Genomic DNA, 24,976 nt, shown 5'->3' on the forward strand with positions numbered 1-24,976 from the left:
AAAAACTGCGTTTTTACGAAATACTCATTTTGAAATGCCGTTTTTATATCCATAAACTCAAGACGAGACTGCGTTTTTTACCGAAAAAGATTATGAAATTGCGTTTTCAGCAAAAACTCGATTTGAAACCACGTTTTTCAAGAAAAACACGAAACGAAACTGCGTTTTCCCTTTATATAAAAAAATAAAAAAAAATGTGATAGAAAAACTGAACACGAGACTGCGTTTTTTTGTCTATTTTTAAAAATTTCACCCGAAAAACAGTTTTTAAGTGATATTTGGGGCCAAAAGTTCAAAAAGTGACATTGAGGGTGATTTAACCCAAAATAGTGACATTTGGGGCCTTTTTTCTCTCATGATGGATTGATGCTTTGATTCTGGCATCACTAAAAAGAGAGAACAGCCACTATATTGGAATTTGGACCCCCTCATCAAGAAAATAAAAAGGGAGGGTAGTGTAAAGTTGCGAGGGACGGAGATTCTAATACTTTCTTGTCTCTTTTTCTCACCCTTCAAAACTCTTCATTTTATCTCCTTCTCATTCTCTCATTTCCCCCACATATTAGGTGACCCATTTTTTATTATTTCTTCTTTTGCAGTTCTTGGTATATTTTCGATTCAGCTATTAGATGTGTGTGTGCGCGTGTTATGTATTTTGTACTATATTTTGTGTTTTGTCTGATTTTTTTATTGTTTTATGCTGTTTATCTTGGTGGGTATAAATAAAAATTGAATCTTTATTTGTTTTTTTTTATTTGGTAGTTGTATGTACTTTCTGTGTGGTTTTGTCAAATTTTTACAGCTATATTTCTTTTTGTTTTAATTTTCTTGGAGACCAAACATATGATTGATGATATGTTTCAGCTTACTTGTTTTCGGGTTTTAACACAGACACATATATCTGTTTTTTCTTGATAAAAATTGTAGTTACAACTTGTGTGGTTGTAGCTTGTAGGAGTTTATTACAGTATGAAATCTTTGTTATTGTTTTTTTGTCACCCATGTTGTGAAATTGGATTGAAGTGCATAGGTGTATTTTTTAGAAATTTGTTTAAAGATGTTTTTTAATTTTGCAGTAGTGAACTGCATCAATAATTTGAAGGTACATAAGGGAGTGATGTGCTTGTAGTGGATAGAAGTGTTGTACGAGTAAAGATGGCTTTTAGGCCATTAGTTTGGTATTGCCGTCCGGTGTCAAATGGAGTGTGGTCTGAAGCTGTGCAAAATGCATTTGGAGCTTATACACCTTGTGCCGACTCTATGGTGGTCTTTATCTCTTATCTGGCTCTTTTGGGTCTGTGCTTGTATCGGATATGGCGAATCATGAAAGATTTGACTGTTCAGAGGTTTCAGTTGAATTCAAAATACTACAATTATATGTTAGGACTTATCGCCGCCTATTGCACCGCCGAGCCTTTATTTCGATTGGTCATGGGTATATCTGTAGTCAATCTAGATGCAGAGACTACTTTGGCTCCGTATGAGGTGGGTTTTCTGTTTATATTAATATATGTCATGTATAGTTCTATCATGCTTATACATGCTAAACTCTCTCAAGGTAAGTGTAAGATACATATGTATGTAAATTGGTTATGTATCATGTGTCATTTTTATACGTTATGCAGAGCTTTTTACAAATTCCTAATAGTTCGTCTTTAGTTATGTTACTCTGGCTATATGGTTTCAGTTGCCGTAAGCATTTTGGGCATGTAAAATAAATTGTGACAAATCCTTAGGATGAAATGAATATGCAAGTAGGTGAAAATAGAAAAAAAGATGTAAACTAGTTACGGACTTGGGTACGGGGGTGTAGATCCAAATGCCAAATCCTTAGTTTAATAAACGAACTTGGGTACGGGGGTGTAGATCCAAATGCCGAATCCTTAGTTTAATAAAGATTCGGATTCATTGTTGTGGATCCAAACTGAACACTGGTTATGTGCGGGGACTTGGTATATAAGCTCAACATGAGTATAAATTTTATATATTCTCAGCTCATTTTACATCTTTAAAAAACAGCGTCTTCTACCAATAAAACTTAACATGTGATTATATATGTCATATTCATAGCATAGAATTAAAGGATAACACACACACACAGAGAGATAGATAGATAGATAGATAGATAGATAGATAGATAGATAGAGAGAGAGAGAGAGAGAGAGAGTCATTCATGGGCATTAGTCTTTACAACTAAGTTGTTGCAAGGCCTTTTATCATTCTGAACTTAAAAGTTTTAGTACCAGTCAACACAGATGAGTCCAGGTAACATAGGGTACAAATGAAAACATGACTATCAATGATGGAAATTAATGTTTTAGGTTAAGAAACATATGTATTATGTAGTTCTATAGTATTTTACAAAATAATCTTTAATGTGAGCATTATGGTTACTTTTGCCATTATACTTGTTTATGAATATATTAGTGCATGTATAATTAACTAGAGGAATTAATTTGTTGAACATTAAAAGAAAAGGTAAATTAAGAAGATATTTTTACAGTTCTTTTACACTTGATTTTGTACATTAAATTGACTGCTACCATATTCATTTTAAAAAAGTCATGTGTGGATTGTGGAAGACATTTGAAGGTTAAATATATTACAAGTATAATAATATTTTTTATCTGGTATTATATTTTTGGATATGTATTGTTCAAGGATATAACTAATTGTGATTATTGTATTAGACTATTAGGTGTTTTAGTTATATCAGGTAAGTCAATCTTTATGAAAATTTTAATTTTTTGTCGCTATAGATGTATAAAAATAGTTGTACCCTCAATTTAATGTCTACCATATTAATTTCTAATTTATATCTACTTTCCAAAAATTAAATTTGTTTTGGAAAGCAAATATATTTGTAGGGGACTAGATTTCTTATATTTACAATGTACTCGGCTTAGATGTAACAAGATTTATGTATAAGCTCATATAATATATACTATTAATTAGAGTTGAATAATTATGAACTGGTAAATATTTGATAAATATAGGATTTTTTTATTGTGGTTTTTTACAAATTCTCTGTGAATATTTGATAAAGCTGACCATCTAGTGGTACAATGAACTTAAATTTCCGGTACTACCTTTGTACCCAATTTGGTAGAATTAATCATCCGTCCAAGTTCCGTAGAGAATTGAACTGAACACAACCGAGACGAATGCACGTCGTTGCCTAGTCTCAAATCCGCAAAATAAATTTTTGCAGTAAGAATACGAGCTGTAGTTGATTCTGAAACATCTCGCGCTAAAAGCAATGTCAGGTTATGTTTGATTAGCTATCATGGTCTCTTCCCTATAGTCTAGATTGTTAGAGGTTATTTTAAGAATGGGAATACTCAGAGAGGTACGATGAGATTGCGAAATATAAACGAAATATAAAAGACTATTTTTTCTGTTGGAGAGAATATAACAAACAATTAAAGACATGCCTGTTCGGAAGTTGCAAAAGAATAAAAGAATGGGAGAGAGAAAGAAAGTGAAGAGATTGTTATTTTATAAATATAAGTTAAGAGTGAGATGTACCTCTTAAAATAAAAGAAGAAATGGAGATTTTAGTGATGTGAGGAGCCACTAAGATCCTGTTGGAGTTGCATTTTCACACTTTTTCCTTATATTTTGAGTGAAGAGCCAAAGTAAAGAGGCTCTTAGAGATGCTCTAAGGACCTGTACTGTGATTTCTCTAACTCTTTGGGAGGTATAATGATGGCAGAAGTGTAGACGTAGTCTAAGTTAAAGCATCCTTAAGTAGCATTATTCAGATCAAATTTGAAGACCATACAAGCAGATTTGTTTGGGTAATTCTGCGACAGCTGGTCCTAGGAAAATTTGTATTTCTGTGGATTTTACCTCGGAAGTGCTGTATTGGCTTTAATAAGAGTATTTCTTTGTAGAAATACTTTACATAGTATTACACTAGGTTTCTTGAGGATTATAAACTTGCTCTTATCTTACCACCGTGTACTGGTTATTCAGCATTCATACACTGTTCCAGAATTTTTCTTGGAAAGAAAAGAAAGGAAGGAATCAAATATTAATTTCTCTAACTTGAACCTGAATGACATTTTTATAAGGAAATGAAAAGAAATCTTAAAATTTGGGAAGAAATTCTTTGTGCATTCGTTCCAAAACATTTCTTCTCACGTTATGAAAGAATTGGAAAGAAAGTAATATAATCCATTTTCAATTGTTTTCTTTTTTTTTCTATAACTCGGGAACACAGAGTTAAAGATGTTGAGATGATTAACATAATACATTAAATTTGGTTAATTTTGTATCTCGCTTATTTTGCTTCTGTGCAAGAGACTTATGTTTGTTCTACTGTTGAGGATTGTATATTTATATTCAAAGGGAATATGTGGGAATTTACATGTACCGAAATCGTATATTCTTGGGAGCTTTTCATTCTCTTTTTTCCATTCTTGTAACAAAGCCAAAGTTGTCTTTACTGAATTTCGCAACATCTGTTTTGCGGAAGCTCCTTATGCCTTTCTTGTTGTTTTATTAACCAAGTGCGCGGCTATCTTGTTAAATATTGAAACATCAGTTCTAAATATATTTTAATATATTTATACCTGCAGATTGTCTCCCTGATTATTAAGGCTCTTGCATGGTGTTCAATGCTGGTCATGATATGTGTGGAAACGAAAGTTTACATTCATGAATTCCGCTGGTTTGTTAGGTTCGGAGTCATCTATGTTTTGGTGGGGGATGTTGTGATGCTAAATCTTGTTTTATCTATGAGGGATTTTTACACCGGGTTGGTACCATCTTTTATATTTCTTGCGAACCTTATCTGCTTCTGTTCCATTTTGTTTGTCTCCGAAAATATTTCTTATTATGTTTTTTCTATAAATACTTGAGCTAATAAGGAATAGAAAAATACTTGACACGCCTACATGTTTTGCTTTTGCAATCTTTGACATCTGTCAAGAGTATTGTTTAAGTTATCTGCCAAACTTTGGGTGTCTAGGTTATTATATATGTAAATGACAATGCTGCAAGTCAGATTATTAGTAAGACCCATTTAGTACTGATCATAAGCAAGGACGAGTCTCGTGCTTTCATATGTTGTATTAACTACATATAATTGTCATGTTATTTTTACGTAACAGTAGAAAAATAAAAATAAATGGTATCAGCAACCAATTTATATAGAGAGGTCTAAATATTAAATTTTAGTGGGAACTAACATTTATATACAGTGAGCGGCAAGTTTTGATTTTTTTAAACATGTATATAGTTTTGGTAAAATGATTGTATGGTGTTAGCATAGTTGGAGAAGGTAAGTCGGTTTTGTTTTCCGGTAATAAACGTCTTATGTCATTCTCAGTTTTATATTGTTTCCCTTTACTTTATGCTTGCAGGTTTACAGTATATCTTTATCTCAGCGAGGTTCTCATCCAGGTAAGATGCTTCTGAAATCCTCATGTTATTTGTATTATTTATATCTTGAGCGAGGGATGATGAAGATTATTGGGAAGTGCAGAAATCATTAAATTATTACTCCCTCTGTCTCAAATTATTACTCACTTTGACTTTTTGCATGTACTTTAAAATGCATGAAAAAGATAGCTTCACATATTCTTTTTTGAACTTTCTTTTTCTGAATAATGTTTTCTATTAACCCCAAACTACGTGCAAAAAGTAAGTGGCTACTATTTTGGGACATAGGTAGTATTAAAACTCTTGAAATCCGAAATTATTTTAAATTACCAGCAGAGCAGAGTAGGAAAAATCTGTTGACTATGATGTTAATAGTTTGAAGTAGATGTCTTAGGCCAAGTTTTGGAGGAAAATATAAAACATTAAATTATAAACAATTTATTCTACAACATAATAGAAGACTTGATTGCAGTTCTCCTGTAGTTACCAATTGAATCTTGTGAATTTTTAATACTAATTTTTGTTTTAAATATTTTAATTACAATGGAATTTTAAATAATTAACCCAAGTATCGCGCCGGTAACTTTTAATTTTTCTTCTATATTTTAAATCTTTAATATTTCTTTTTGTTGCAATTTTTTTAATTTATAATGGACTTTTGAAATAGTTAAGTCCGTTAAGATATGTTTAAAAATAAATAGGGCCATGAGATATGTTTTAATCAAATAGTTATATGTGTTTTTAGTGTGATAATTAGAATAGGTGGTGAAGGACAAATTTAGCATATATTCATATAAAATTAACAAAAATTGGCCAAAATGGGATACTCAAGTATACACTTTATATGAGATACCCAACTCAACTGCTAGGGGAATATCCCATATATGAAATACCCAACTACCAGTGGAATATCTTATACAAATTGGGATACCCAATTGACAATGAAGTATTCATTCGGCTAAAATTGACCATTTTTTCAGAATGGTTATTTTTGTTAATTTTTTTAAAAAATCGGTTATTTTTGTTATTTTTTCCAGAATAGGTTTGTGAATGAGTTAGGCCTGTTTTAGTATAAATAAGGTCTTTAAGATGTGTTCATATTGTATTTTAGGCCCAAGTAGTTAAATTAAGTATGAAGCCCAGGTACCAAAAAAAAGGTAACGGGGCGACCGATGAAGTACCAAATTTTTAATGTTTAGGATTTAATAATATAGTATAAATGACTTGCTGAATTATCATATTCTTATAATGCACTAGAAGTCCTTATCTTGTATTGTTGAGGTACATAACTATGGCGCTGTAGATAACTGATCTGGTGTAAGACCCAGTCTTAATTAAGACCACGAAATGATTCTTAGGATGTTAGGTCCGGGAATAGTCTGATATGCACAAGAGATATTTATCGATGAGCATGAGCAAATCAGTTTTTACTTGGGATGAATTGCAATTTATAGCTGTGCTTTAACAGATGGTTTGTTTCTGGAAGTATGAATATCAGTTTAAATTATGATGTTGATTTGTTGTAGGGTTTATTTGGACTTCTGTTGCTTGTGTATATCCCCAGATTAGATCCTTACCTGGGTTATTCACCCGTCCAAACCGAGTCTGCAGATAAAGATGAATATGAAGAACTTCCTGCTGGAGAGTATGTCTGTCCTGAGAGGCATGTTAACATATTTTCAAGTACGTGCTTATTGAGTCCATTACCAAAGCTTTATTTTAATTGCTCATTCTTTTGACCAGACTGTTGCTTATGCCCTCACAAGATATATATCACTTGTATGAAATTTCCGATTGCGTGAGAGATATGATATCTAGTTTTCTACAAGCCTATATCATCTCAGATAAATGGTTCTTGAATTCTTACAAACTTATTCAAGATGTCATGTCACACTTTTTTACATTAACATAATGTACTAAGTTAGCTATACATGACATGGATATATATTACCTTGATCATCTAGCCACTTAACTGCAATTTTTTATTTGTTTTTGTGTGTGGTTAAGTTGCCACATAATTACTTCACCTTGGCTAATATGCATACTGCCTTAATACTACAGACATCATCTTCTCCTGGATGAATCCCCTTATGCAACTCGGCTATAAAAGACCTTTAACAGAAAGGGATATATGGAAGCTGGATACCTGGGATCAGACGGAAACACTGAATGACAAGTGTGTTTATGTTCCCTTACAAAATATTAGTTAGCATCATTAACTATCTTGTATCATGATAAAGTTTGATTCTTTAGGTTCCAAAAATGTTGGGCTGAGGAGACTCGCAAGCCTAAACCATGGCTATTGAGAGCATTGAATAGAAGTTTGGGGGGAAGGTATGAATAATCAGATGTTTTGTAGTTTCATAATAATTTAGTCATGGAAGTTCCTATAAGAATGACTGGAGTATAATTCCTTCTTGCTGATTACATTTGTCTATATATGCAGATTCTGGTGGGGAGGCTTCTGGAAGGTAGTTTTCTCGGCCATGTTTATTATAATTCTTATCTTCAAATATTATATATATGTAATCTTTTCAAGCAAGGCCAATTACAAGAAATTTAAATATTCGCCTGCACGTTTGTCACCACTAAGACTCAGACCCTTAATATCTTGTTACCAAGGTGCTTTTGGGTTTGGCTGTATGATATGTTTTGATTTGTATTTTGTTAATTTTTATAAATAAAAAGAAACGAAGACGCGACTTCGTCTATTTTGGGCCATAATACTGGGCTGGACCATTTTGGGCATTTTTTATTAAACCTGTGCAACGTTGGGCCTTTTCTCGGTGCGAGGGTTCCACCAAGCCAAATTGCCAGGAATACTATTGTATATTCTTGACTGTAAATTTTGTAGTTCTGTTCTGCCGAGCCTTTTTTATTTTATAGTTTCCAGTTACCATTTTTTATGATTGACCTTCGTTTCTTTAGTTGCATAATTTGTATTCCCAGATTAGAGTATGTATAAACTTAAGATTTATGTTTGAATTTCTGTCAGTTATTAATTTTTATTTGCCATATTGTAGATTGGTAATGATCTTTCCCAGTTCGTTGGACCGATGCTATTAAACAGACTCTTGGAGGTCAGTTTCATTGCATGAATGTTTCTGAAGTAATCTATAGTATGTTCTTATTTATCCAGTTAGTAACTGTTCATGGGAGGAAACTGGACAAATATATAATTATGTGGTAGCAAGTTGGCATTTTAGAATCATTCTCTTTTATTAGGATGAGCCACATGTTTTTCCAGCTATTATGTCAAATGTTGTGATTGAGTTTCGATTTATTTAGTATTATTATTGTTCAACTAATTTGCAGTTCCTTTAGTAACTCCAATTAGTTTACATCTGTTATTTTTAAGAACTTTAATATTAGCTTTTCAAAAGTCAGTTGTGGTCATCTATATTAAGATTGAATGAAATGCATATTCTTTATGAACATAGTAAGCCCATTGTGCTATCTTGCTTTATTATCACGATCCAACTGCTATCACTTACTTGATAATGCAGCCGACTTTCTTCAAATGTAATGAATGAACGATAATCATAATTAAAATGTATATTGTAATGCAAAAGTATTGCTGATCAGTTTTCTTAAAGAGGCAGACCTTTCTAAAATAAGGTCCATGAAGATAGATCGCAATACACAGTTGTGCTAGTGCTTTACAAGATTTTGAATATCAGCACATGCAAATCTTCTGATTAATATTTCCCTCATGCACAACTGTGTCTTTTTTTGCATCCTTTTGATTGCAAGCTTTGCTCCTTGAGATGACAATTTCCTGTTAGCTCTTAAAGTCTCTAAAGCAAGAGGCAGAAGATGCAAGGTTTGCCTAAAAATATAGTAGAACAACTTACGTAATTGGTACAAAATTTAACAGAGCTAAAATTAACCATATGATTACGCAAGCTGCCAAGTATAAGCACCAGAATAGGCCTGCAGGGAATAATTTGCTTAGATAGAAAAACTATACCTGTTAATAAGAATGCCAACAGATTTTTTTGGCTCCTTGAGTGGCACTTGTATTTGGATAAATTTCAATAAAATAGAGCAATGGATATGAAGAATAGGGAGTTGCTCGATTTACTATAGACAATAGCTGAACAATTGCACTCACAATTATGCATATGATTTATTTTTTCAAAATTCTTGATTTTGATGCTTAGCGATGTTCTTTAATGCCTAATATATTGTATTTCTGAAGGAGCATCTGAACGTTTTTCTGTTAATTCAATTCATTGGTCACCATGCTTATGTTAGACTATGCTATTTTGCAGTCTATGCAAAACAGGGAGCCAGCTTGGATCGGTTATGTCTATGCTTTCTTAATTTTTGTTGGAGTGGTATGTAATGCCAGAAATTTATTTCATGGAAATATTCTCAACTTTTTAAGAGTAGTTAACTATTATTCATGGGTGTGTGGAACCAATTTTCTTTGAAAACATGGCATTTTTGTTTTACCAGCTACAAATGGAACGAGGCTTCACATTGTAAATGATTTTGTGCATCTCTTCGTAACTCCATATTGTACCGAATAAAAGAAATACATGATGTGTTATATAATTTTTACTTATTAGTAATTAAATACTTTTAAACAATAAAATTTATTAATTTGCTTACTTTGGGAACTATATGGGGATTAACTTGAACTTTTGTTTTTGCGTTTGAGTTGTATGTGGAGATTGAGTATTCTTACTTAAAATCTTGTTAAATAAAATATATGTTTTTAAAAAGATATATATATTTAACAAACTACATATGGCATCACTCGAACTCATATTTCAGGGAGGTTTTTTATCTTACTGCTGTAACGACTCACTGTCTTACGTATATACACAGCAGATTTCTTTTACTAGGAAGTTAGAATGTTCATGTAGGTTATTTCCAGATTGCGTATTCGTTATACTGTTTTCCGGTCCATGAATACGTCATTATGTTCTTGTAAAAGAAGTTCATTTATTTATATGTTGCTAACTTTGATCGAATAAATTTGTTAGGTGTGTGGTGTGCTGGTTGAAGCTCAATATTTTCAGAATGTTATGCGTGTCGGTTACCGCCTTCGAGCAACTTTGGTAATTATTTTAATAGCCATTAGTGCAGTTACTGAGTACTTTTACTGGTTCTCTTTCGGAGCTTATTATTAATATGTGTTTATTTGACCTCCTTTTCTATGCTGGACTGCTTTTTTAATCTAGACAAAGTCAAACATGCCCTGCTAATATTTTACAACAACAAAAAACGATTACGGAGGTGGTACCTCTTAAGTAAGCAGTCGTGTTTAACAGGGCTTTTAATCAGTGCCCAATTAACTCCTTGCTCTACTAATGTGTGGGCAGTGACCAGCTTTGAGAATTTGTTTTTGTAAACTAATGTAGTTGTAAACTGGATGTGCGAAAAAGACTGTTACTTTAGAAAATTTGTGGATTTGGAATGCAGTATATAATCTAATTCACTTGATGCCTTTAGCAGACCATTTCTAGAATAAGATCTTTGAAGTTCTACCTGTAGAATTTTTACAATCAGTGCCCAACCAACTCCTTGCTCTACTAATGTGTGGGCAGTGACCAGCTTTGAGAATTTGTTTTTGTAAACTAATGTAGTTGTAAACTGGATATGCGAAAAAGACTGTTACTTTAGAAAATTTGTGGATTTGGAATGCAGTATATAATCTAATTCACTTGATGCCTTTAGCAGACCATTTCTAGAATAAGATCTTTGAAGTTCTACCTGTAGAATTTTTACAATCTAAAAACCTCTGTTACCTATAAATTGAACCGGTACAGAGGGTGTGCTACTTGAGGTAGGAGTACAAGAGAAAAATTCTCACATACACATGTAATTTAATAATAAGGAACTTTAATCTAATCAATACAAGAGGATTTGTTTAGGGTGTAAAAATTGTTATGTACTGCAGTTTCCTATCTAAGGATAGAATTCAGAGGAAAGGGTCTTTGATACCAATTTGATGCTATGAGGTCTATGATTAGAAATTCGGGAATTATTGCATGATAACTATCTTATGAATAAAAAAATTTCATCAAGAGAATCTACATAACTCAATATAAATAATTCAAGTTTGATTAAAATTAGAGAATAACATCTCCTTATACAGGAGCTCAAAGCCTCAAACTAAATTTGATAACCCTGATGATTATCTACATTTTTAATTATTAAATACTACGTTATGTGTGTGTGTCTAGACTATTCTAATATATAACATGGATAGTTACATGCGGACACTTAAATATTTATATAAATTCCATTGTTAACAATTAATTTAGGTTGCTCTTGTTCGGCATAGTTACTATATATTAATGGGGCAATTATGTGGTTTCCTTGGGCTAGCCTAAGAGTTCAGACCCTTCATTATAATATTGTACCATAGTCTAGTTCTAGAGGAACATGTATGGCCAAAAGCTACTGCTGTCTGTAACAGCACCAAACGGGGCCTAAACATTATTGTTTGTAGTTGTTTCAATACAAGTGTAGTGCTAGGTACCTAAAAAAATTCCAAATACGAGTTGGCAGGTTTTGATTTGTGGGCACATTTGTATACATGCGGGGTCCCATATTTTTGTAAAGAATATGACCATTCAACTTGCGACGCATGTTCATTTGGTAATTTTTTTGGGAAAATATTTGGGGTCCCTGGTATTTTCCTTAATATAAGAATTAAACCGACTAATTCTGAAATATTGATATAAGTTTTCCATGCAGTGCTGGAAGTCAAATTAGGTTTTTTTAGTAGAAAGGAACAATATAGTCAAGTATGATAAATATCTTTTGTCTGACTGAAGCTGTCTTTGTTCCTGTTGTAGATTGCTGCCGTATTCCGCAAATCTTTAAAGTTGACCCATGAAAGTCGCAGGAAATTTGCAACTGGAAAAATTACCAACCTGATGACTACAGATTCTGAATCACTCCAGGCATGTATAATACCTTTTGGCATGTATATTTGTACATATATTCAATGGAGAATGCAATAGATAACCTGCTAGAACTCAAAAAATTGATCTGTATTTTACTACATGTGTATTTATGCTTCTTGAAGTATAATATTAATTTGTTGCAGTGCCCCGCCGTCCTTTATTCAACTTGTAAATTTGAGGGAACATTTAAAAATTATACAACCAGATTTACCAAAGTTTTCCTTACTATTATTAAAGATTTCAGGTGTAAATTCAAGGCAATTTTGGTATAATTTTAATTTAGCATATATTGAAACAATATTTATATTATATATAATATGAGGATGCAAGCTCATTCACCTTTTTACCACTTGCTTGATGGTAACTAAATGATCCGCGAATTAAGAAATCCAGATCATTATGATACATTGTAACATGAAACTGAAGCTTATCTACACAAGATTATGATGTTTTAATGAAATTCAGCACATGTATTTGTTTATTGTTTTGGGGAATGAATAGAAGTCGGTAATGATTTGCAGCTGTCAGTATAATCTATCAGTTTTAATTTTGGGTTCTGTGACGTCTCATTCTCTCTCAACCCTTTTCCTCTGTTAGGTCTTACCAATCCAAAATACTGCCCTTGCAGTGAATTTATCGATACTTTAAATTTATAGGTTGATAATAAGTATTTTTTAATTTTGAAGTGTGCACTAGTATTTACTCTGCATACTAACTTGTACGCCTACTTATTTTCAGTTTAATAATACCTATCTACATCAAGAATAGTTAGTAATTTTTCTTCTTGAAATAGGTGTAGTTGCCTGCTTTGTCTAGAATACTATTTAAGTCTTAAAAGCAAATAAATCCCAGTGAGTTTTACATGTATCTGAAGGAGTACAAATTTGTCCCTTGTCTGCAACATTTTAACTCTTCACTTGTTTGCTCATGTTATCTTGTTTCGAAATATCTGAAAGTTTCATTTTATGTAACAGCAAATTTGCCAGTCACTTCATACTTTGTGGTCTGCTCCTTTCCGAATCATCATAGCAATGGTTCTTCTCTACCAGCAATTAGGAGTTGCCTCACTTCTTGGTGCGCTATTGCTTGTTCTTATGTTCCCAATACAGGTAGAGTATATATATTCATTTAATTACTGATGTACATTGGAAAGCATTATTAGAATATCAGTATCATAGTGGCCTGTAATTTTGACTTTTAATTGCCTAATGCTTGTTCTGTTTCGAAAGCCCACTTATAATCTTTTTAAATTCATTTTTCTTCACTGCTACCTGTTACGTTTGGTGATTGTTTCCATTTAACAAAAGATATAAATAAGATACAGACTACATATGTTACTGAGATACTCATATAAGCCTAGATTGAACATGGATGTTAAGATATCTCCTTATACCGGCACACTGTATTAAAGAAATTATCTGTTGTTTTTCCTTCTTGGTAGTTTCTTGTAGTAAATCTGAGCCCTTTACTCTTCTGTTTTGGCCGAGTAACAAGAGCTAAACTAATACTATTTACTAACAAGTTTAATTGGTCTCCTTGTTTTGTTAGGAAGATGTAGTGCAAAACTCTTTGAGTATTATTGAACTTGTATATCTAATATTTCGGAACTCACTTTCTGGAATAGACATATGTTATTAGCAAAATGCAAAAATTGACGAAGGAAGGGCTACAACGTACTGATAGAAGAATTGGACTCATGAATGAAATATTGGCTGCGATGGACACCGTAAAGTATAATTTATATCCAGATTTTTTCACCTAGAGTTGCTTTATACATTGTAGCTGAAATTGAAAAGGAGCTCTAATACTTTTGTATTAAAACAACCTCAGATGTTATGCATGGGAAAGCAGTTTCCAGTCAAAAGTTCAGGGTGTTCGAGGTGAGGAGCTGGCATGGTTTCGAAAAGCACAACTACTTGGGGCGGTATGTTGCTGTTACATAATATCAGAATAAATTGCTGTAATAGTTACAACACTGGAACTCAAAATTCCCTCTTTAACTAATTTCATTTTCGAGTCAGGTTCCTTGTAGAACCCTTAGCCTAAGAACTCTAAGAACTGATACATCTTAGGTAAAATATCTTAGATTGTGCAACAGAATTTGCCTAATTTTGTAGTTTTGTATTCTTCAGCTGAACTTTGTATTTTGTATTGAAATTATGAGATATTTTAACAATTAAATTTGGATAGTCTATTCAAAATTTAGGGTTCTGCTTCTGCAGCAGAATTCTCATGAGAGTCTATTTAAAATTTAGGGTCTGTAGCAAATATTGCCTTATTTGTAGTATTAATTAGGGTTCTGCAGCAGAATTCGCTTTATTCTGTAGTATTAATGTGTTATTTACGAAGATTTTAGGTGTAGATCATAACATTCTGCAGCAGAATTCACTTTGTAGTTTATTCTGTAGTATTAATGTGCTATCTACGTAGAGTTCAGGTGTAGAACTTTGCCTTATTTTTAGTATTAATAGGGTTCGAATTTGGTTAACATTGCACATGCAAAATGTCGTGTTTATGTATTATATTTTGAAACCATTATTAAGCTTACACAACAATGCAAAAAGCATGTATCTAGGTTTAGATCCTAATAGTCTATTTAAAATTTAGGGTTCCGCAGCAAATTCGCCTTGTATTGTAATGGTTCTAAGGTTCTATTTTAAGGATTGGTTCTCACTTGAGCGCGGCCCTTTCTATTATATTCCACTTTGTATATTTCCTCATCTGCCTCTTATATGTGCTGTCATTTAACTTGTAAAACTCGTGTTATTTCTTCTTTTGCAGTGCAATAGTTTTATTTTGAACAGTATACCAGTATTGGTGATTGTGGTTTCATTTGGATTATTCTCTTTACTTGGAGGGGTGCTAACACCTGCAAAGGCATTTACATCACTTTCTTTGTTTGCGGTTCTGCGTTTTCCACTTTTCATGCTTCCAAATATAATAACTCAGGTCTGATTTTGCTTGCCTCTATTATAATTTTGATTATAATCTGAAGTCTTAAACGTCGTTTAGGTACTGTTTGTGGTGTTCTATAAAGAATGGTCAAGGTGTTTTTTATTCTTGTTTGCGAAGATCTTGTCATATGTGAACTTTGTTTCCTCATAGTAGGATATTATTTATGGATTCCAGTTTTTGAATTTGGGTTTCGCATTTATTATTCATGATGATTATTGCTGCTTTAATCAATCAGCTTGTAACAAGTCTCTTGTCAATCCATTTATTTTTAGTTCCACTTTGATGTTGAACATGTCTTTATAAGTATTAGTTGTTCAAAACCATGTCATAGTGAATTTTAAGTAAATAAATTGATTAGCGTTTTTTTATTGTTATGTTTGTGATGTTTTTACTTGGTAGAGGGTCAGAAAAATGTGTTTGCATCAGTTGCGGTCTATACACATCTACAGCACTCATTTTGTATTCACTTCTGTTATGTGTATAAGTTTTAGGGTTTTGGAATATAATACATATTGGCCTACATTGCTCCTTTACTCTGTATATAGACATGAAATTATCTATTAATGCGAAGATTAAAAAAAAACAATGAATTTGTTCAGAATCAAATGTCTTTGTTATGCAGGTTGTAAATGCTAATGTATCTTTGAAGCGTTTGGAGGAACTTCTCATATCAGAGGAAAGAATTCTTTTGCCCAACCCGCCCATTGAACCAGGACTTCCTGCCGTCTCAATCAAGAATGGTTTCTTTTCTTGGGATTCCAAGGTTCTTATTTCAATTTTCTGCAAATCACGTAGCATTTGTTGGATAACATAACTACTGCACTGGCTAGTATTGGTAACATGATGACTGAGCTGTTTCAAAAAGTTATCTAAACCCTGTACCCATATCTGGCAACTTCCCCAAGCTATGTAATACACTTTATTTACAGAAATATGTAAATTCTTTTGTTCACCATGCCTAAGTTGAAATACTGAAATGTGGACCGCTAGCTGCATTCATGACTGAGAAAATAACAAGGTCAAGCTCTTACAGTTCATATCAAGTCAAATCGATGTCATTAGGGTCAATGAGAGAGGAAAGAAGATATTGAAATGAACAAGGTGGATGCAAAAGTTTAATGTGCTAGTGATACAGTACAGTCAAGTGGTGTGATCACCCTCTATATAAGAAAGTGCGGTACAAGTCTTATAGGAAAGCTAAGTATTGGCTGATTACATTTCGGGAAGCTGTTTTTTTGTAAATTATGATTCTCTCCCAGTTTAGTTGTGTATGTTTATATATTAGATTACTAGTTGAGGAGACTATATAGTAATTACTATTTGGTAAACTAGAATATTGAGCCAGAGCATATAGACAGGTAGACCTGCAGTATCACATTTTGTGTTTTAAAATAGTTTCTCCCGAAACGTGTTAAAGTCTTGTATGATTTACCTTTAAAAGTAGCCACTTCCGTGCCATTTATATAATGCTTAAATGCCGTACTGAATTTTTCTTATGCAGTTAATACAACTGAAAAGTAATAATTGCTAATTCTTTGGAAACTTCTTAACTATATGTATGCTTTTGGCTCTTCTCTTTTCAGTCAGAGAAGCCAACATTGTCTAATGTAAACCTGGATATACCCTGTGGTAGCTTAGTAGCAATAGTTGGTAGTACTGGAGAAGGAAAGACTTCGCTTATATCTGCTATGCTTGGTGAGCTTCCTGCTGTTGCAGATACTAGTGTTGTTATCAGGGGTACAGTTGCGTATGTTCCACAAGTGTCATGGATCTTCAATGCAACAGTAAGTAACAAAAAGATTTAGTATCAACTTCATGTCTTACCATGTGATGTACCAGGTTAAACTTGAGATTTAAAATAAAAAAATTTTATCGAACATGCGGACTTTCTATGCTATGTAACTATGTGCAAATATCACTGAACCTGATATAGTCAGAAAATGCATTTCTTCTTTTGTATCCAGAAAATCTATAGGTGGCGCAAATGTATATATATACTATGTATAACTCTCTTGGGTGACAAATCATTATGCATTACGTACTTTTTACAGGTACGTCAGAATATACTGTTTGGATCTGTCTTTGAACCTTCGAGGTATTCCAAGGCAATAGATGTAACTGCATTGGGGCATGATCTTGATTTGCTTCCTGTGAGTTATTAAGAAATATGTCCTTGTTTTCCTAGTTTTTATAAATTGTATAATTATCGTATTTTTGGTCAGTTTTCATAAGTTATCTTAAACTATTGATTGCACAATAGGGCGGTGATCTCACTGAAATTGGGGAAAGAGGAGTTAATATTAGTGGAGGGCAAAAGCAAAGAGTATCCATGGCTAGGGCTGTTTACTCAGATTCGGATGTGTATGTATTTGATGACCCCTTAAGTGCTCTTGATGCTCATGTGGCTCGACAGGTAAGTACTCGGGCTTTGCCCTTAGTTATTACATAATTGATTTTATCTTTTCTCTTCGATGCTGCCACTCAATCAACAAAGTTCTTTCCAACCTACTTAGCTATGTACATTACTTCGTATGTCGTGATTCCCATCTCCACCCATAATTCTTGCTGAACTCTTGTATCTTTCCCATAATATAGTGTATTTGACTTTATAATTGACAATAATTTTATAACAAGCTTTATCTAAAAGAATTTTATGTTCAGGTTTTTGAAAAATGCATTAAGGAAGAATTGAGGGGGAGGACCAGAGTTTTAGTAACAAATCAGTTACATTTTCTTTCTCAAGTAGATAGAATAATTCTTGTTCATGATGGCATGGTAAAAGAGGAAGGAACCTATGAAGAATTGTCAAATAATGGCATATTATTCCAAAAACTGATGGAAAATGCGGGAAAAATGGAAGAATACGTGGACGAAGAGGAAGAAGGTATAGACAAGGATAGCAAAACTTTAAAACCTGTTGCTAATGGTGTGACAAATGATGTTCCTAAAGATGGAAGCCAGACAAAGAAAAGTAAAGAAGGAAAATCGATACTTATCAAGCAGGAGGAAAGGGAAACAGGAGTTGTAAGTTTGAAAGTCTTGGAAAGGTAAGAAACCAATTTTCTAATCAGATTTACTTGTACAATCAGTTAGATAGTGAAGATGATAATTGAAAGAACATAGTTGATATACGTAAAAATTAAAAATGACATGCAACATTTCAAAGCTATTTTTGTTCATATGGTGAAGTACATTACAGTAACTTTCTCTTGTTCATACATATATAATGCAATTTTCTGCTGTTATATGTCATGAAATTTATGCATTTAATAACTGATGCACTACTTTTATCAGACTTGTAGCAATTCTTGTCGATCATGTATGATATATTTTCAGGCACAGTAACACTATGTTGACAGATTTTATATTGAGATGCTTGACTACCTATAATTATTTGAATTTTTTTTATATATTTAAAAATTTTGTCAAAATAATAATTAATTCAACTGTCCCCATCTAATGAATATAGATCTATATAATAGGAATATTTAAATCCAATGTCCAACTTGTGATTGATGCAACCATTTGATACAAGTGCAAGGATGCTGTGAGTCACATATTAAGAGGAATTCGAGACCCTTAACGCTACTTGTTCATATAGGTCTACATCTTAAAGTGTATCTATTCAGTTTGATTGGCAATAATGCTCTGTTTGTTTCACAGGTATAAAAATGCACTGGGAGGGTTGTGGGTAGTTATGATACTCTTCATGTGTTATGTCTCCACAGAAGTATTACGAGTTCTCAGTAGCACATGGTTGAGTATTTGGACAGATGAAAGTACACCGAAGAACCACGGGCCAGGTTTCTACAATCTTATATATTCGCTTCTATCATTTTGTCAGGTATGTACAAATAGTTTAATAATATTTTACCTTCGCTCAAGTGAAATTAGTTGCTACTTATTTCTGTGTTAATACTTAATATTACTCATTTGCTATTAAGCACTATGTATTGCAGTTGACATTTTCATCCCTTGGACAAAACATAAATCTCATATCTTGTTAACTATCTTTCAGGTTCTGGTGACTTTGGCAAATTCGTTTTGGTTGATCCTATCGAGCCTGTATGCAGCCAGAAGGTTGCATCAAGCAATGCTTAACTCTATTCTAAGGGCTCCAATGGTCTTCTTTCATACCAATCCACTTGGTCGTATTATAAATAGGTTTGCAAAGGATTTAGGGGACATAGATCGGAATGTTGCTCCTTTTGTAAATATGTTTTTAGGCCAAGTGTCGCAGCTGCTTTCAACTTTTGTGTTGATTGGAATACTAAGCACCATGTCACTATGGGCTATATTGCCACTTCTGCTTGTGTTCTATGCAGCTTATCTATATTACCAGGTATGTGAATACTTAAAGTGTTTCTCATTCGTTCCAATCTTTTAGAAAGATTAGTTTAAGAGACTAAAAGAGATCCAGTAGCATTTGAAGCATGCAGCATGATTCTTTAAAATGTTACTAGCTACTGATAAATTATCTTACCCCTGACAGAGTACAGCACGTGAAGTGAAGCGCTTAGATTCCATTAGTAGATCCCCTGTTTATGCCCAATTTGGAGAAGCGTTGAATGGCCTGTCGACTATTCGTGCATATAAAGCTTATGATCGAATGGCCAAGATTAACGGAAATTCAATGGACAACAATGTTAGATTTACTCTTGTGAACATGAGTGGAAATCGTTGGCTTGCGATCCGATTGGAAACACTAGGGGGCGTCATGATTTGGCTTACTGCAACTTTTGCTGTTATGCAAAATGGAAGGGCTGTAAATCAGGAAGCCTTTGCCTCTTCAATGGGTCTACTTCTCAGTTATGCGTTAAATATTACAAGCTTACTGACTGCTGTTCTGAGACTTGCAAGTCTAGCTGAGAATAGTTTGAATGCTGTGGAGCGTGTTGGCACGTATATAGAATTGCCTTTAGAGGGTCCATCTATTATTGAAAGTAACCGTCCTCCTCCTGGATGGCCTTCTTCTGGAGCCATAAAATTTGAAGATGTTGTTCTCCGTTATCGACCTGAACTACCTCCAGTGCTGCATGGTTTATCATTTAAGATTCCACCAAGTGACAAGGTTGGAATAGTTGGAAGGACTGGAGCCGGAAAATCTAGCATGCTTAATGCTTTATTCCGGATTGTTGAACTGGAAAGTGGAAGAATCATAATCGATGATTATGATGTCTCAAAATTTGGGCTGACAGATCTTCGCAAGGTTCTTGGTATTATACCGCAAGCACCTGTTCTTTTCTCAGGTATATAATATCTAAATATTTGGATATGCTTTTTCTGATTTCCGACTAGCTTTTCTTATTTTTCTTATAAAACCTTCAGATCTGTTATATGCTTTCTGATGCTTATTCTTTTATATTGTCAAGGGAGTGTGAGATTTAATCTTGATCCCTTTAGCGAGCACAATGATGCTGACTTGTGGGAGTCTTTAGAGAGGGCTCATCTAAAAGATGTCATCCGGAGGAATTCCTTGGGATTGGATGCTGAGGTATGTAAACATATTCAGATTTTTAACTTTAATGTAGGGCTGTCAAAATTTTTCGAAAAATCCTATATTCGTCTGAAAAATCCGCATTCGTATCCGAAATAAAACGGATATTATCCATATCCGAAACAAAGCGGATATTATCCGTATTCGAATCCGAGAATTGCGGATACGGATACGGATATGGGCATATTCGTATCCGATAATATCCGAATCCGAATAAATATATTTTATATTTAAATATTTAAATAATTTAAAAATATATTATATTAAATTTATATTGTGTTTATGTGTATATACATGCATATATATAGTAAGTATTATGTTTATACAAATTTTATAGACATATAAGAAAAAAATCATTTGAGTACAACAATTTAAAGATAACGATTATATTGAAAAGAAAAATAAATGAATTTTAAAAAATTAAAATATTATAATATCACTTTATCTCTTATTTTAATTTTTAAAATTGAATTTTTAATTTTTACTATATTTTTTCAATTTTTAATATAAAATAAAAAATCTGATTAAAAATCAGATTCAGATCTGGATATTATCCGTATCCGGATAGTATCCGTCGGATCCGGATTCGGATACTATTCTTTAAATATTTCCGGATTCGGATACAGATACATATTTTCGGATTCGGATCGGGATACGGATACAGTCAGATCCGTATCCGAATTATCCGTTTGACAACCCTACTTTAATGTATTATGGGTACCCTCATTAAATTAACCATCACATACATGTAACTAACTATAATAATATTGCAGTCAACTCAATGTGGAATAATAGTATATGAGAATACAAATTAGCTAGGCTGTCCATGTTAAACACTTAAATGAGATGTTTCACTTGTTCAAAAGATGTAAAATTGTTTTCTCCCTCTTGTACTGAAATGGTTTGGTTTTTTTTAGGGGGGGGGGGGGGGCGGGCATTATCTGGTCCTTGTTTATAAAAGCTGAATTTAGAGTGACGGAATCAATTATGAATCTGTAAAAGTTAAACTGTTATAAGCCTGTCCACTGATTTTTCTAGAGAACAATAAAAAAGAAAGTATAAAAATATAAGAAGAGAAGGCGAGTGAATGGGGGAGGGGTGAGATTCTTATGTCGTGGACTAATAAATGAGATTTTTTTCTCCAATAAAAATAAATTAACTTCAATGGACTTGTTTTTTTGGGTGGAAAAGTTTGGTGAGAAGTTGGACCAAGTCTTCCTTTTCTTGTCTCTACTTATCTCCTTCAAATAATATGGGAAACACTACCTGGGAAGTTTATCTGATCTGCTTTCCTTTTCTCTTCTTTCTGAATGTCAACTCAAGAACAGGGCATAATGGTAATCTATATTCTTGACATAGTAGCACTAGGAGTGAATCAAATCTGAGGTCAGGGGTCCATTAACTTTAGTCCAAGTCTGTTAAGTTCTAGGACAAGCTCAGAATAAGAGGTCGATATAGATTTCCTTTGTCCAACCAACATATGTTTCGCGGTGCTTTCTTGCTGTTTATTGCAGAAGTATATGTATGCAATTTATTAAAATTTCTTTTTTCAATTATCAAGGTTTCAGAGGCAGGGGAGAATTTCAGTGTTGGGCAGAGACAATTATTAAGTCTTGCCCGAGCATTGCTTCGTAGATCAAAGATTCTTGTTCTCGATGAAGCAACTGCTGCTGTTGATGTTAGAACTGATGCTCTCATTCAGAAGACAATCAGAGAAGAATTCAAATCCTGTACAATGCTCATTATTGCTCACCGGCTGAATACCATTATTGACTGTGACCGTATCCTCTTGCTTGATGCTGGTCAGGTAGGGAACATCTTAGTATTTTCTTTAGTATTTTTAAACTATGGAACAAGAGGAAGTAAAGTATGTCCCTATAATTTCTTTAGTATTTCTAAACTATGGAACAAGAGGAAGTAAAGTATGCCCCAAAAAAATATAAGGAATCTGTTCATGAATTTACCTAAATTCTCTGAAGCAATCGTAAAATATATTATTGGTTTAACAGATTTTTGTATTACTCTGTTATTCTTGTGTGGTATCAGGTTTTGGAGTATGACACTCCTGAGGAGCTGCTTCAAAATGAGAGAAGTGCTTTCTCTAAGATGGTTCAAAGTACTGGGGCTGCAAATGCCGAGTACCTGCGCAGTTTAGTACTTGGGGGAGACGGGGAAAACAGGTCACAGAGACAAGAGACAAAGCAAATGGATGGACAAAGGAGATGGCTTGCCTCATCACGGTGGGCTGCTGCTGCCCAGTTTGCTCTTGGTGTTAGCTTGACTTCGTCAACAAATGACCTAGTGCAGTTGGAACTTAAAGATGATGACAACAATATCCTCAACAGAACGAAGGATGCGGTCATAACTCTTCAGGGGGTTTTGGAAGGGAAGCATGACAAAATTATCGAAGAGACACTTGAACAGTACAACGTTCCCAGAGATAGATGGTGGTCTTCTCTCTACAAAATGATTGAAGGTGCGTACTGATCTGTAGTTACAATACATTGATCTACCTGGACCATAGTGTACTTTCCAAATTGAAATTTCAGCAATACGTTAAAGCCTAAAAGCTTTTAAGTCAGAGAAAATTGTTAGCCATTCCCTGACTTATAAGTGGGATAGAAAGCCTAGCCAGTTCATGTGATGAGATTTCTTATGATCAATCAAACTGTTCAAGTCAAGCATCTAAATGAATATGTTCTTACATGAAAAGAGTGAAATGTTTATTTGTTGCACTTGTGGCATGAATAGCGCACATAACTTTCCGCAGATCTAGGAATAACGTGCCTTACAAAAGTAATTATAAGGTGCATGTAAATTCTCAAATTATGAGGTTTAACTTGATCGAATAAAACATCACAGGTGTGGGAAAGGAAAAAAGAATCTGCGAAAACTATAGTGGTAGAATTATAGACGTAAACTGTATTCTTCTGTTTGTTTGTAGTAATATGATGGTTTGTGACTTTTTCATGATCATTTATCTCTGTTTTGGATTTTATTCTTTTGTAGGCCTTGCGATGATGAGTAGGTTGGGTCGGAGCAGGCTTAATTTGGATAGCGGTTTTGAAGACAAAGCAATTGATTGGGATGGAATTGAAATGTAGGAGAGCAATTCTAATTTGGTCTGCAAACTACACAACTATACGTTAAACTAGATAATGACAGTACTTTTGCGGCTGTAAAACCCACTCCTCTAATATTACATTAATATCCGTGTGCTGTCACTTTGGCTAGTACTGCCCAACCGGGAAACTATTGTGCTGAAGACAGCCATGAACGCACTGCATCTAGGAACTTTTAACTTGAGAACTGAATATTGACACACAATTTTGTAAAGAGGTTCCGCCGATACTAAATTCGCGTGGCAATTTTGACTTGGAAGCCTTTTCTTTGTTGAGTTTCGGTTTTTCTTTTAAATATCATGTTAAGTACACACAGCTAGATTTTATGATTTGAGTCTTGAATTTTGAGTTCTGAGTTTTGCTAAATGTAATATATAGGTATAAGTTGTGAACTGGTATTTTTTATCTTGATAGTTACACTCAATCTTCAAATGCTACCGATGTAATAAGGAAGCCGAAGTTTTTCGAAATCGCTTCCGAATCAGATTAACGTGTCGATGCATTTCTGAAATTGTTTAATTTAGAACACCAGGCTTTTGGTTGTTGACTGTAGTTGACATATTTGAAGGCAAAACGATGGAACTCCAAACAGTAGAGACGATATATTAATATCATTGATAGATGAATTGAAGTTTCGAATGTACTGGCGAGTTTAAAGCTATATAACGAACGCAATGGGTCCTTTTGGTACATCCACAACACATCTCAAATACAGGCATTTGTGCATTTATTTACTTATTACTCCCTCTGTCTCATTCATTTCTATACACTTTCCTTTTTTGGACGTCCCATTCAATTTTATACATTTCAAACTTACCAAAAATAGTAAAAATTTAATAATATAAAAATCAACCACATCCACTACTTTCTCCCACTACACTCACTTTATTCATTAAATATTGAATGGTCTCACCACTTTAACCAACTTTATACTTTTTTTTCCATTAAATTACACTTTTTCTTTATCTCTCATCCCACTATCTTAAAAAAACTAACATTATTTTATTATATTTCTTGTCCTCCGTGCCCAAACAAATACAAATGGCTGGGACGGAGGGAGTAGCTTATAAGATTTTTTTTAATTTACC

The 24,976-nt window shown here is 33.5% G+C and overlaps 1 protein-coding gene across 3 annotated transcripts; it reads left to right on the top strand.

Moving 5' to 3' along the window:
- Positions 1 to 403: 403 nt before the first annotated feature.
- Positions 404 to 24,197, top strand: LOC141666587 (ABC transporter C family member 2-like). 3 transcript variants are annotated; one of them, XM_074472661.1, is made up of 28 exons: positions 404 to 605; positions 1,077 to 1,485; positions 4,584 to 4,762; positions 5,370 to 5,409; positions 6,915 to 7,071; positions 7,450 to 7,564; positions 7,642 to 7,722; positions 7,835 to 7,859; positions 8,412 to 8,468; positions 9,663 to 9,728; positions 10,383 to 10,457; positions 12,204 to 12,311; positions 13,289 to 13,423; positions 13,939 to 14,045; positions 14,145 to 14,238; positions 15,096 to 15,263; positions 15,892 to 16,032; positions 16,853 to 17,053; positions 17,321 to 17,419; positions 17,530 to 17,682; positions 17,931 to 18,316; positions 18,933 to 19,113; positions 19,288 to 19,611; positions 19,762 to 20,518; positions 20,642 to 20,763; positions 22,328 to 22,573; positions 22,813 to 23,242; positions 23,776 to 24,197. In XM_074472661.1, the coding sequence occupies exons 2-28, from the start codon at positions 1,156 to 1,158 to the stop codon at positions 23,868 to 23,870; spliced, it is 4,872 nt and encodes a 1,623-aa protein (XP_074328762.1). In that variant the 5' UTR covers positions 404 to 605; positions 1,077 to 1,155; the 3' UTR covers positions 23,871 to 24,197. The 3 variants fall into 3 exon arrangements, with proteins under 3 accessions (XP_074328762.1, XP_074328761.1, XP_074328763.1); XM_074472660.1 differs by having other exon boundaries at positions 404 to 566; XM_074472662.1 differs by having other exon boundaries at positions 404 to 566; positions 1,080 to 1,485.
- Positions 24,198 to 24,976: the final 779 nt, after the last annotated feature.

This window comes from Apium graveolens, chromosome 6 (assembly GCF_009905375.1).
Source record: "Apium graveolens cultivar Ventura chromosome 6, ASM990537v1, whole genome shotgun sequence".
Taxonomy (NCBI): domain Eukaryota; kingdom Viridiplantae; phylum Streptophyta; class Magnoliopsida; order Apiales; family Apiaceae; genus Apium; species Apium graveolens.

Bases quoted from the DNA above. Each gene is read 5' to 3' on its own strand.
- LOC141666587 (XM_074472661.1), top strand. From the start codon at position 1,156: ATGGCTTTTAGGCCATTAGTTTGGTATTGCCGTCCGGTGTCAAATGGA. The intron at 4,763-5,369 runs GTTGGTACCATC...TTATGCTTGCAG, and splicing joins ATGAGGGATTTTTACACCGG to GTTTACAGTATATCTTTATC. The intron at 16,033-16,852 runs GTTCTTATTTCA...TTCTCTTTTCAG, and splicing joins TCTTTTCTTGGGATTCCAAG to TCAGAGAAGCCAACATTGTC.